We start from the raw sequence: 14,196 nt of genomic DNA on the forward strand, positions 1-14,196 counted from the left end.
GGAACCAGCATGCATGCCTGACCTGGATGCTGGGAGGACACCCACAGGGGTTGCTGCCTCCATCAGAAAATGGACTAGCACCACATATATCAGGAATATTTATACTAAATATAATAATAAGACACTAGAGCAGCCCTGCTAGAGGAGCTTCCTGCGCAGTTGTTGACAGATATGTGCCCCTAGGTCCACTGCTTGCATGAGGTAAGGGTTTCATCCACATCTCACATTGTCTATGTTGCTCTGGTGACACAGAGCAGGTGGTTGTGGCTGGTGATACTTGTTGGACACCCTGCAGCTTTGTTTTAGTGGAGACACAGAAGCCCCCAGAGACAGAAGTTCTTACAATTGATCTGTTTGAAGTTAGCCCTGAGTAAACCTCTGAGAGCCTCCTGAGAAATGCTCTGCACAACACTGGAATTGGTAGCAGCACTCTGGGGTGAAAATAGCCATGAAGGGAACAGAAACTGAGTGGACAGGGAAGAAGATTTGAAGAGACATGGAGATACGGTGGCAAAGGAGGGTGTTCTGAATCAGGAGGCTAACCACTGTCATAAGGCTCTGCCACAGCTTTCCTGCAGTAAAGCAGGAAAAAGCCTAACCATTTTCAAGGAGTTTGAAATGTTTGTGAAGAGGATTATAATGTCTGTGATTGCAGGAGATTGGATTTAGTGAGTGAGTGGATGCTTTCCAGCCCTTTGCATCACTCTCCTGTGATGGCTGAGAGTTAAGCCTAGGGAAGGGACATTGTCAAGACTGATATTTTTAAGATTTAATAAGAGTTAAAGTAATTTCAGCGTTTACATTCACATGGCACAAAGAAATGGCTTCTGTACTCAGTGAAGCTGACCAGAGTTTTGCTAATGGAAAAACTACTTCTCAACTGGAGGCTAGACCGGGTCTCAGAAGAAAACTTATCACATGGGTTAAATTTAGACTTCCGTTCTCTTTGTAAAACTTAAACACCAGGCAGACGTTTTCCAGGACATGTTGACAGCTTCAAGACTTCTCTGGAGCTGACTCCTGCCGCAACACCAGCCTCTTTCTGATACACAGCCTGCACCATGGATTGCACCACTGATAACCCCTCATGGGACGCCCAGCACTCAATAGCATCTCAATACAGTAAATTTGACTTAATCATAGATTTCTCACTAAATGCATTCCTAAAGCAAACATCAAATTTTTAGACTAGCTTCTGATATGCCATGTTTTCTTAATTAGGATGGGGTCCTTTCCCAGTGGTTAGGGAGTTATTTTTAAGACAAAAAATATGCAGTCAACTCGGTCTGTGGATTTGGAGAATGTAAATGAGACTGGCTGATACACACAATTTTGCTGTTGAAAAGAACCCTCCTTCTACACCACAGACCCCACATGAAGCCTTTTTTCTTTTCCACAGGGTGTACAACAGAAGCCAACAGATTACACTGTTCTTCAGAAAGAGGCTAGGAAAATAACGCTCAGAGCACACAGATTTTTTTTGAATCTCCCTGCTTTGAAACAGCCTTAAAATTCAACTGGGGAGTCACAAGGTTCATGGATATGCATGAACCTATAACCTTGCTGGAAATGGCCTCATGACATCACACCACAGCTATACGTTGCATGCTCTTCCCCTAGAATTTAATTCAGTTATGCATAAGGCTAGAAAATGCATTTTTGAAATGAGACTTTTTTTTTAATTGGTATGTGCTTTTATATACACAAACACATGGACATGTACACATAGTCATCTATTCCAGGGCTAACGTGGTAATATACTGGATGTGCAATTCATAAAACTTTTTCTGTCAAACAGAATGAATAAAATCTAGATCAGACATAGATATTTATACTAAGGCCGAGAAAAATGATTACCAATTTTCAAATCTGTTTTATTTCCCTAACATAACTGAAAAAGAATGGATCAAATCCTTACCGTGTGTTTGGCTTCAGGTTCTCAATTGGCAAATGAGTAGTGCCTGCAGTCCTGGTTGACCATTTATTCTTCAAAAAGTCATCGTAAGACGCACTGTAAACCAGATAGCCTGTAAAGGGGAAAGACAGAGTTGGAAGGGTTCTAAACATAAGTGAGTGATATCCCAAGCCTTATGTGCCATGGTAGATTTCATGTGTTAAAAGGAGTGTAAACATCTTTAAAAGTGTGTCAATGCCTAACTGTCCTGGAAAATCCCAGGCTACAAGAATTTCCTGTCATTAGCCAATGATGATGGTGCTTTACATCAGAGGATGGTACCAAGATGCAAGTACTGATTTAAAACACGGTGAAGGCAAAAAGACAATAGTCAATCCATTCACTGCTTTAAGTGACAAACTGTGCAGAAACTAATACAGTTAGAGGCCTTGTGGCATTTGATTTTTTCATTTTTAGGCAAATTATGCCCAGTAAGGTACTGATCAACAGCCTTGAAGAATGAAACGCTCTGGGACAGACACTATGTGGCCTGTTCAGGGGCAGCCTTTTCCCTTCCCAACCTTTATCGCTGCTTCAGCTCTGCCAGCTCCCATCCCTCTGCCATCATTGTCATCCACAGAGGTAGGCGAGAATCCTCAAAAACTGAATGTTAGCACCAAGGCAGTGGCCTTTTCCATTGCTTATTTCAGATCTTTTGGGTCTCCTGACAAATAGGGATTGACTCTTTTATGAAACATTTTGTTTTTTTATTTACTCCAGTCTTTTTAGCAAGTTTTGAGATTCATTTCTGAACTCAGTTTGTGGATCTCTGTGGCTCTCTAAAGGTCAAAAGACATTAAAGTTTATGTAAATTAATACATATGCTTGACACCCCTCACTCCCCACCACTTGACATTCCTCACTTTCCCCACCTCGCCCTCAGGAGAACAGCCCCGCACCCCCAGGCACTGGGGCCGCCTGCTCTGTGGTACCTGTCACCATGTCTCCTCGAGCAGGTTTGGCCCAGTCCACAATGACAAAGGAGTGACAGCCTTCTACTGCCACGACAGTGATGTTGTGAGGAGCTTTGAGGGGACGTGGCTCTCTCTCTTTAAGGTCATTAGGGATGATCTCGTCGAGGCTTTCCACCTGGAAGTGCTCCAGGGCCTCTGTCAAGGAGCAGGGCGCTGCTGGATCTTTGTTTAGGTAGGTCACATAAGGAGCTAGAGGAGACAAGGAAGGGTGGCATTTAGTTAGCAGTTTGTAGACTCCACTGAGTAACACAAAGTCTGACAATTTCCTGAAAAGAAGAGAATGAAGGTTTTTGTTGTTGTTGTTTTGTTTTGTTTTGTTTTTTAACTTTCTGGTGCTGTCCTGAAACTTCTTAGAGTGTTCCTACAATTGACTTGAATTTTAGCACCAGGGAAAACATACAGTAACAAATAGCCTGCGTGACTAGGCTTTTCCTTAAGCTTAAACAAGATTTCCTGTGGTTCAGTTTGTGCCCATTGCCTTCTGTCCTTTCAGTGGGTACCACCGAGAAGAGCTTGGCTCCCTCTTCTTTCATGCCCCCATCATGTATTTAGGCATATTGATAAGGTCCCATCAGCCTTCTCTTCCCCATGTTGAACAGTCCCAGCTGTCTCTGTCTCTCCTTGTACATGAGATGCTCCAAACCCTTCATCACCTTCATGGCCCTAGTGAATTCCTGCATTCCTGCCTAGCCCAGCCACTGTGACTGGGCAGCTCTGGCTGCCCAAACTGCACATAGTTGTTTTTGCTTTAACGTGACATGTCCTGGATTGGTCTCAGGCCAGTCCCAAAGGCTTTCTTGCACTATGGCAGTATGCATGACCTAAAGGAACATTAAAGTAAACATAGTTGTAGAGAAATGACTGGTGCTCTGTGTGCCTTCTTCAACCTTTCCTTAGCTTCCCTCAAACCAGACTCTTGCACTTGATCAAAGGAATTTAGAAAGGAAAGGTAAAATTTTGGTGGTCTCCAAAGGCTCACGTTCAATTTGACTGATAAACTGAACTGAAAGTGGGATGCCAATATTCAGGTCTGCCCCACACTCACAACTGTACGCAGTTACTCAAAGAGAGGAGGACAAATTTTGCTACAAGAGGTAGAAGGGAGTGGTGTGATTGCAGGACCACCTCACCACATTATCTTCAACTGCTCCGGGCAGCTGAGTGGAAATGTCACCTAGCAGGGAACAGACCCCTGCCCAGGCCTTTGATCAACATCTACGACTTTAACAGGTCCTAGTGGCTGGCTCTTACACAAACATCCCGAAGCTGGGTTGAAACAACGGGTTGAGCAAGAAGAGTAATTCCAAGGTGAAGTCTGACCACTTACAGGAAGCAATTATCACAGTGATCCCATGCATATTAAGGGGCTGGTGGTCATGAGTTCCCACCTTCCAGGCACCAACTTGTGACTTCTACTTTTAGAACATTTATGCTGACCAGTACTTTGGCTCCAGAAAAGATCGAAGCATCTTGTTATTGACTTAAATGTCACAGTAATATCCAAAGTAAGGACTGTAATGCTTGCCTTTGGAAATGTTTATTCAGTTGCAATAATACAAACCATTGAAATGATAATATTTTTTTTCCCTAGTGCCTTTAAATGTTCATAAACCAACATTTCTTGGTTTATCTTATTGGATTTCATGCCCTTAGGGATTTTTTCCAGATCTTGCAACGAAGTTAATTTTAGCCTCTTTAGTTAAATTAATCAAGAAGCACTGTCAGCGAGGGTGCTGAACAGAAACATTGTTAAACTATTTGGACAGGGAAACTGAAGATACACTGGAAAAAGTCTGGGCAAATATAAAAACAAATATTTTACTCCAGCAGCAGAGCTCCACTCTAAGCCACATGAAGCTTGTAGGTGTTGGAATGTACGGCAAGAGTGAATCAAAGTTAACTCTCCATCCCCTGAACTCACATTTGAAATGCCAGGTGAGCCAGGTTGACCTCAGTTCAAATGCCAGAGGTCTGTAAAAGGCTTCTGTGGGGCTACTAGTGTGGACAGAGGCTGGAGTACAGTGCCCTAGCACCTCAAAATCCCTCCAGTCTGACCTCGGGCTGCTTCTCTGACACAGAAGCAGAGCAGCTCTGAGGTGAGAGCAGCAATGCCTACCTACACACTTGAATTGCTCAAATATGCAGGAGCGACCCCCGTTGCTCATGCCAATATACTGTAGGTTCCTTCCCTCTGTTTCTTCTACAGAGAAGAGATATAAATAGCAAAGCCAAATTTATCTCTGTCAGTTTTACTAAGTTCATACCTAAAACATTATTTAGGTCCTCCAGTGGACAGCTCACACCCATGTGGAGACTTGTATTGACTGAACTACTGGTGTGAATTAAAAGCGATGCATCTGAGCTGAAGTGAGCACCAAAGCAGACACCCTCACTTTCTTACTGACATCAAGCAAACTGAATGTGATACAGAACATAGAGAAGATCATTTACACTGGAAGTGTAGAAAGAGGTTTGCAGTGCTTCAGCAACATCAGTGAACCCACATGCAGACACACAAGCGTCAAAGCTATGAACAAGTACAGCTGTTTGGGCTTCCTAGGTGGCAGGCCTTACAAGGGCCATGCATTAGTCTGTTGGATATGTCTGTGCAATGGCCCCAACATAAGGGCTGACCCTCCCAAAACAAGAATTACTTGCAGCACAAGTAGCAAGATACATAAAACAAAGGATATCCTTACCAGTGAACCGTTTCTTCCCAGCAATATCATATTCTGACACAGGGCCAGAGCCGACAACACTAGTCTCTGGATAGTCTATTTCTGATTCTGTCGTTGTAGAAGTGGTGGTGGTAGTGACAGTGGTGGTGGTTGGTGGCAAAGTGCTCTCAAAGAACTCGTAATCTTCAAAGGAAACATAAAATGAAAATGTTAGCCTGCTTCAACATGAAGCTCAACTTTTGGCTCAACTATGAGAAGGGAAATATTTCTGTTACCAGACACAACCCCAAAGGAGTGCTACACATCCTCCCACAGATGCTGCACAGTCCTTATGGACTCATGGTCAATCACACCTCAGACTTGCAAGGGCTTCTACCAAACTGATGGACAGCAAACACAAATACTAATGTCAATGGTGTTTGGGACCTCACTCACACAGGTAAAAAGGGTGACAATAAACAAATGTATTCATATAGCCATACTATGAATGCACTTCATCTGCCACCTCCTCTTACAACCCCCCAGAAGAAGACAGTATAGTAACCAAATCCCTGGTAATAGCCCTCAGATAAGGGAAGCCCAAATAAGGGAGATGAGGGAGTGAAAAATGTCTCGTTAAGAAATCTTTGCATTGCTCTTCTAAAATGTTAAAGCTGGTTCATATTACTCTTAGACTTTCCTGCAACTTAGGGGCATGGAGGCATGAATACTTGCCATCCATGGTCCCATTAGGGAAAGTAAATTGGCACAAGTGAATCTCCTGATATTTGGTCCTCTTTGGTATTCAGCCTCATTGAATCCAGTGCTCAAAGCCACTGTGCTACAATACTGACACACAAAATAAAGGAAAAGAAGCATTTGTCATCCCTGCATTGTCCTATTGTACAGGCTATGGAAACTCAGCTGCCTGCTTTGACTGTTTTCTCCTAACTGCTGAAATCTGTTTTCTGTAGGTGACCTGCCCCTGAAGGGAGCCCCAGCAAAAGAACTGCACACTGAGTATATTCCACTTACACAAGGATATAAGGAACGTGCTTTGTGAGGCTCGTGCAGTTCTAAGTTCATCTTCTCCTTCCCACATTCTAAACGTTAGCCTCAGTATGAAGCTATCAGAATAAAAAGCAGAAAATTCTAGGATATTTTCCTTACAGCTGCTGCACTCTCTTTTACAAAGTTCTCTCTCTCTTTTCTTTTTTTTTTTTCTCTTTTTTTTTTTTTTGGATTGGTTTGACTTAAATTCCCAGTACTGCATCCACAAAGAATAAACTATTATTCTGGGGCCATAAATTCTACTACAAAGCTGATACTAAAAAACTTTGAGTTTAGCAGAAGTCTGTATTTATCTGCTTTAATATGTGGGAGTAGCAGCAGAAATCTGAGGAATACAAGAAGCGGAACATCAGAAGTCAGTGGTGACATAAAATGAATACTAGTTCCAGTAATTTATTATTTGCATTCCCTGTGCAAACTTACAATTAAACACTAGGATTTGAAGCTTCTTCTTAAGCTACGTTTTATGTGTTCTGACTTATAATAACAAGAAGGCATGAATTATAACTCCCTAAAATGTTTCCCTCTTCTACTTCTATCTGTTTTCAAATCTCTTTAATTTAAATTCCACATGGATTCAGCAGACTAATTATTTTATATGTAGGTGATCTCATTCAGTATAAGAAAGTTTTCTAGTCTAAATGAAGATTACAGATAAAAAAAAAATAATCATTATGCTGAATTAATAATTCATTAGCACTCTAGTGATAAAAACTCAAGTTTCCAGGAATCATATAATACTTCGATTTTTTACTTTAAAAGAATCCAGTGGCTTTGGGCTGTAGTTAGTACCAGACTTTTCTCTTGTACCAGAAAGTCTAGCATTGAAGCAGTGAGTGTATGAACCAGCTCTGAATGAGATTTACTTCCAGAAGAGGTTCCTGTTAGATTGCAGGACTGACAGAAAGAGACCCTCATGTCCAGAAACAGTAGCATTTGCACCATGGCTCTTCACGTATGTCACAGGGCTCCGGAAAGCTTTATCAGCTCACCATTGCTTACTTAAGCTCCTGTGCAACAACCTGCCACCCCAAACCCAACTCCAAAGAAAGAAAAGAGGAAAACAAAACACTAGAAGATGCTACTTGCAACAGATATTTATAAGTAAACAGTACCATCATCATATATCACATATGCCTCCGGAGTTGCTGTCACATCTGACTCCAGTCCTGAGAATGTGTCTACTGAAGGAGAAAGAAAAAAAGTCATGTAAGAACCCAATAGCCTTATCCCCAACTCCCTAGTAAAATACTTCTGGAATAAAGTTTAAAATCAAAAGTTTTATTCAGTTGATTTGTAAAGAAATAAGACAAACACCAAGTTTCCAGATAACACAGTGACAGTCCCCTCTGCTCATTTAGAATAATAGATCAGTAACTAATCACAACAGCCAGGAGTTTTGCTGGGAGAAAACTGGTCAAGAGCTACTACTAAAAATTGAGGGTAGCACACCTTCCAGGGGCTCCGATCTGTGCCCTGGGAGTTTTGGACCAAAGGCAGACTGTCTGCAAGTACATCATGCTCAAGTCAGGATTTGACAATGTTTTATAGTCTCAGGAGCAGAAAATAAGAAATTTATATACTATATAAAAAATATGTCCAAGAATTTCAAATAAACATAAAACTTCTATTCAAATATCCTTTGCAGGGCAATAAAAATCAAGCAATCCACAGAGCCATGCTATTTATAGACTGTGTCAATGCAGTCCTAAAGGAATGGATTTGTACAAGGAGGCAGTTAGTGCTGTATCTCTCAGGGTTTTACTTTGCACTAGCTCTACTTCCTGTGTATCATCTCAATCTCTCCGCAGGTCATGTATCCAGTATCTGACACACCAACCATCAGCTATCTCATCTGGTGAATTCTGGAGGCTTCCTGCCATGCTCCAAGAAATACATTTCTCCACATGCTATTATGGGAAGCCAAAGAGTACACAAGGCTCAGGTTAGCCATGGAAAGGAATGCAAAGAAAGCAGAAGTGTTGTGCTGGAATCCATGGCAGGTAAAATTGGAGGTCTCCAATGAAACGTTGGGGTTGAGGAAAGGGTAGTATACAAATACAAGCAAGAGAAAGGCAGCATTGACTATCCAAAATTTGGTAATGTTTCTGTAAAAAAAAAAACTTGATATGAAAGAAAAAAATGATATTTTTACTATACCATTACTATGAGCATTACAAAATTTCAACGGCCAACCGCAAATAACTTATAAATATAATCTGAATGATACATTTTTATTTTGCTTTTTTTTTTTATTTAGAACCAACAAGTATTGTACAAAGACTAACGTTTTTCTGCTGCAATCAGTTTCTTTAAAAACAGCTCGAATCACACAGCAGCGATTTTAATTCCAAAATAAGCTATGAAAACACAGGAAATTGGTTAATTCTTGCCAGACTTTCGTATAGCAAAATCTGACATTTTCTCATGGCAGACTTCTGCAGCCTGTCTTCAGGAGATCAGCCACTTTAAAGCCTCTTTGCTTCTCCAAGGCTAGATCTTCTGTGGATTTCTGCAGAGCTTCTCACCCCAGTTAGCTGGTATCTACCACTGTCTGCAGTGTATGCACTTCTCTTTGATTACATCCAAGTAACCAGGAGGCTCAGATATACAAAGCTGAAGTCCTTCATGCACAGATTTCAACTCATTCACACCTATTAGCTAATCATCCCTCATCCACATAAAATCCAGTGTAAGTAAATCGTATTTTCTATTTCTGTGCTAGTGCAGCATCTTCTATTTCACTGTGTTTCTTTGGCATTAGCTGTGGCACGAAAGCAACAGGGATACTCCCCATAGTACCTGTCATTTTAATTTTCTCCACATAAACCAGCTGCAGTCCTCCAGCTAGCTCCAAGCACCCTCGCTGCAGCTTTTCAATTAACCCTGCCCGTACCAAGCGAAGCTAAGTTTCGTTTGCCATCTGTAAGGATGGCAGACGACCCAACAACCACTCGATGTTCTCACATGAAGCAAGTGGTTAAGGATCGACTTCTAATCTTTGTGAGATCAAGAAAAACGTTCAGCTGGTTTCACTGACAAATCATGCCTGTGCGGTCAAACTCCTTTTTGAAAGTTCAAGACTGCTGAATCTAGCAAAATGTTGATAATAAATTCTGCTGGGTCAAGCAAAAATTCTGCCAGAGAGTAAGCAAATTTGCCAAAGCGCGAGTCGAACATGTGGCGGTGTTTTTTGGCGCTTGTAGGCTCTGACTGTTTGGGAGTATAGCTCTTAGCAACAAAATATCAAGCGTTGACAAAATAAGTATTTCATTAAAGGAACTGGAGTATTTTCCAGATGAAGTTTAAAGGGAAAGACAATATAAAAATATGATTTGGAAACAGTCAAGAGAGAACTGCATGAAGTGTTTTGATAGCTCAAGTAGTAGTTGTTTATCTCTCTTGAAATAGACGCAGCACTTGCTAAACAAACAGCAACCATTAAATAAATACTGCAGTGATGCTTTCTTTTCAAGCAAGTTCCTCTGTGGAACAGGCAGGTTGTTTTGCTGCATTCATCAACTGTTGAGGCAGGTCACCAGGATGAAGGAAAAAAAAAGAAGGAAAAATGCAAGAAAATCCCATTAATTACTCTTCAGAGAAACTTCCATACTTGCAAGGTAGGGATTAATATTTCTCATGTTATATTATGGGTAAGAAGAGAAAATCCAGCACCATCTTATACTTTCAGTCTTCCACTTCAAAGCATTTACAGACTGACTGTTGAAGTGTCAGACAGTTTAGGAGTAAGTTTAGGAGACATTTTCACTGAAGACACAATCTGTATTAAAAAAAACAACAACACTGTTCTTCAATCATGCCTCTAACAAAGTTCAAAAGTTCATCAAACCTATCTGGTAGAAGGCAAAAAAAAAAAACAAACACAAAAAACACCCAAGCAGAACGTTTTTAAATACTCATAAAATCACAAGAATTGCCTAACCCACACCTCTCCTAAAAATAGCACTTCAAAGTTTTGTATTGTGCAGCTCCCGGAGCCCATGCTCAGACTCAGGCAAGCCATATTTCACGAACTGTTATTGTTCTTAAAATACATATTCTCAAAAGGTGTCCTTCAGGTAACTAAATAGCACAGGCCAAAAAGACAAAGCACTACAGCATTATTAACATCTTTTAAGGTAAGCAAAAAAAGCTGTTGGGAGTGGGAGGCACATCAACGCTACGGAAAATTATGGTCCCCTGAAGGCAACTTTTAAAATGCCAGGTTGACCACACAGAGCAATATTTGTAACTTATTTGTAAATGCAGTTAAGAACATTGAATGCACCGAAGGGAAAACCAAAAAATCTTCAAACAAATATTTAATGATGATGTCACTTACATATATATATATATATATATATATATATATATATATATGTTTTCATGTATATGTACACACACCTATCGATACATATATATATACATATGGAATTGGACTTGATGATCTGTATGTGTCCCTTCCAACTCAGGATATTCTATGATTCTATGATATATGCGTACACACTCCTATAAGTACAGTCAAACATGGGGCTAATTGTTGCATAGATATTAATACTATAAATCATTGTCATTCCATCTGTGCGAGGCAATATTTTCTATGACTCATTATTTATCGAGTGTACTTGGCAAGTGAATTTTCAGCCTTCTGAGATCCTTTCGAAAGATGCTATCCTTACATTCACTCTTAGTTGCTGAAGCCACATCTCCCTGTATCTTCTGCACTCTTCGACGTGACAGTTCAGGTTCTCAGGCCACAGTTGCATGACCTACTTGTAAATCTGCTTTGGCTTCAGAAACACAGCTCTACAAGGGGAAGCTAAATGGGCTTAATTACCTCCTGAAACTGGCTACTGTGATTGGCAAATATGTGACTACCAACCCCTTGTTTAGGTTATGGGCATGCTTATACTGCCTGGGTGTAGATTATGGTGGGGACTACCTATAAGTGGAAAGGATAAGGACTGCCACAGTGCTCCCCGATCCAGTTTTATAAAATAAGCAGATTTGCATTGTAAAATAAACAGATTTGCAATCCAACATTCAGGTGATGAAAGGATAAAACCTGGTAGGAACAGGCTCAAGACCCCATGACTCCACTGGATTTATATTTGTTTACTTTGGATTTCAGTTTGGCACCACATCCTAAACTTGTATAACTGCAATGGAGAAATAATGACATGAACCAACACTGTTTTCAACTTTCAGATGAGAAAGAAATTATTGTACAAATCTCAGCCTTATCTGTGCAGCGCCAGGGTCGTCTTTCCCCAGATTCATCAATGCTGGGCTACATTCCTTCTTGAAAAGCTATCTCTGAGAGCTGGCAACATAACAAGAATTTCATTTTGTTGGTCCTACTATAGCCAAAAGGACAGATTTTTCAGAATTTTTGGTGAGAAATAAACACAAAACAGACAAAATGTATAGTGTCTTTCAGGTCCTCCTCTGGTCTGAACTGGAGTGAGGATTTGATTCTAGGTGGGTGCTTTGACCACAAAAACTACTTCATGTGTTTGTGCATGTGTGCATGAACATATGTGAAAAGACTGGATCCAGCAAAAGGTGAGGATTTTGCTGAAATAAATGTATTTACATGAAAAACAACTCAGCTTTGGGGCAATTTGACATTTTTAGTGGAAATGCAGTTTTACACACAAACCCTTTTCCATCTGCTCTAATCTCAGCTCCTAACTTATCACGTGGACCAAAATCTTCAAAGGCAAATTCTTTCCTGCTTTACAATTGTGCAAATAAGCTGTATAAACAGCAAAACCAAAGAAGTTCAAACAGCACAAAAGGAAGTTACCTTCTGCATTGCACTCTGGCAGGCCATCAAACCCTATCAGCAAGTTGCCCTCGTCATCATACTGCCCATAGGTGCCTGGAGGACAGGTTGGGGGTGGTTTCTCAGTGGGTGGTTCAGTTGTGGTTGGTTCAGGAGTGGTGGTGGTAGTTGTAGCAATAGTAGTTGTAGTGGTTGTAGTAGTCGTTGTGGTAGTTGTTGTGGGTATCGTTGTGGTAGTAGTTGAGGGAGTGGTTGTTTTCTTAACCATTTCAAGACCAATCAGAGGTTTCCCTCCAAGGCTTATTATTGGTTTATCTTGTGCACTTGCTACTGGTTTACTAAATCTGCCGTGTCCAAATAAAGGTAGTCCATCAGGACTCACCATTGGGGCACCCTTTTCATCTAGGAGAAAGAACAAAACAAAAAAAAATCTCATTTATTAATCAATTGAAGGTTTTTAGTATGGTATTTAACAATAGTAGATACCACAAGAACACAGAACGTGATTACAACCTCATGCAATTAAGCTGACAGAGAAGAATGGTGTTATCTAGGAAAGACCCATGGGTAAGGAAATTAGAAAAAGCTTCCAAGAAACCTCAGATAAACCTCAGTGCTGTTCACTTTATCAGCTGTTTGATAACATTTCTTGGGAAGATTGCAGGGAGATTTTAGTTTAGAATCACAACATGCAGACAGTGTTTGAATTTAATCTCAGTCAATCTCTTAACTGTTGATGAAAAGTATGATGAAAGAATATATTGTTCCCTGTTAAACATGTGCAAGGAAGAACTGGGATAAGATGGTGAGATGCTGTCACTGCAGATAAACATTTGTGCCAAGTTCTGGATGCTGCAAGTATTCATGCTCAGCAGTTTAACAGCAGGCACTGAATCTGCATTCAAGATCTATTCGGATTAATTGATATGCAACCAGCACTGTTTACACAGATCATATACAGGGCTTTTTACTAGTTGTGTTCAGTTTCAGAGAAGAAAAAAACCACAAGCCTGTACCACATATGAGTGGTACAGTCTAGTGGTGGGGAATAATTATTTTTATGTATGGAAAGAAATAAACAAGCATAAATCTCTATTCTGGCTCAGTTCTGCAGTCCTTTCTAATGCTGATACAAGTGAGACAGACTTGATTCTTGCTGCCCCATACTCAGGAGACTTGAAGGATGCCTCCAAGCATCCCTAGGTCCTGCTATGTGCTGGCTGCCTGATGGTGACCTAAAGCACAACAGCCGCAAGTGGCTAGCATGGGACCTGGGGATGCTTTGAACACACAAAAGCTCAAAGATATGTACAGTGTGCACAAAAAATGTACTTTTCTTTCTGTAAGAAGGAAGTTATCACTTACCAACAATTGTACGTCCATCCCCTCCTAATTTCACTCTGAGAGGTTTGCCTTGGGAATCTTGGAGGTATTTTCCTTCAACGTTTAACACTAGTCCTCGGTCAAGATCTACAATCTAAAAGCAATAGATGGACTCAAATTTATGCAAGAGAATGTGAAATGAAGTCTCACAGCAGCAAAAATCCTGCCGAAATCTCACGTGTTAAGCATAATATTCAGGAATAGATAGAAAACAGAAAAAAATCACACCTACAGAGAGACTTTCAAAAGTGAGTCATTAATTATATAGGAGTCACTGAAAATTTACCACTGAAGAAGGCAAATCCCTAGGAGCTGGGCTCCAGAGCTGCACAAAACCTATATTCATATCACATTCTATGGCATGCTCAC

At 40.7% G+C, this 14,196-nt stretch overlaps 1 protein-coding gene across 1 annotated transcript in view; it reads right to left on the bottom strand.

The window, feature by feature from the left end:
- Positions 1 to 14,196, bottom strand: part of FNDC1 (fibronectin type III domain containing 1) — a 64,943-nt gene that overhangs the window by 12,086 nt on the left and 38,661 nt on the right. Inside the window, exons 10-15 of the mRNA XM_068676994.1 lie at positions 13,810 to 13,921; positions 12,466 to 12,846; positions 7,772 to 7,840; positions 5,628 to 5,789; positions 2,887 to 3,117; positions 1,919 to 2,027 (exon numbers count right to left, since the gene is read on the bottom strand). Coding sequence (XP_068533095.1) covers positions 1,919 to 2,027; positions 2,887 to 3,117; positions 5,628 to 5,789; positions 7,772 to 7,840; positions 12,466 to 12,846; positions 13,810 to 13,921 — 1,064 coding nt within the window. The remainder of the gene's footprint in view (positions 1 to 1,918; positions 2,028 to 2,886; positions 3,118 to 5,627; positions 5,790 to 7,771; positions 7,841 to 12,465; positions 12,847 to 13,809; positions 13,922 to 14,196) is intronic.

This window comes from Anas acuta, chromosome 3 (genome assembly GCF_963932015.1).
Source record: "Anas acuta chromosome 3, bAnaAcu1.1, whole genome shotgun sequence".
NCBI classification, from domain to species: domain Eukaryota; kingdom Metazoa; phylum Chordata; class Aves; order Anseriformes; family Anatidae; genus Anas; species Anas acuta.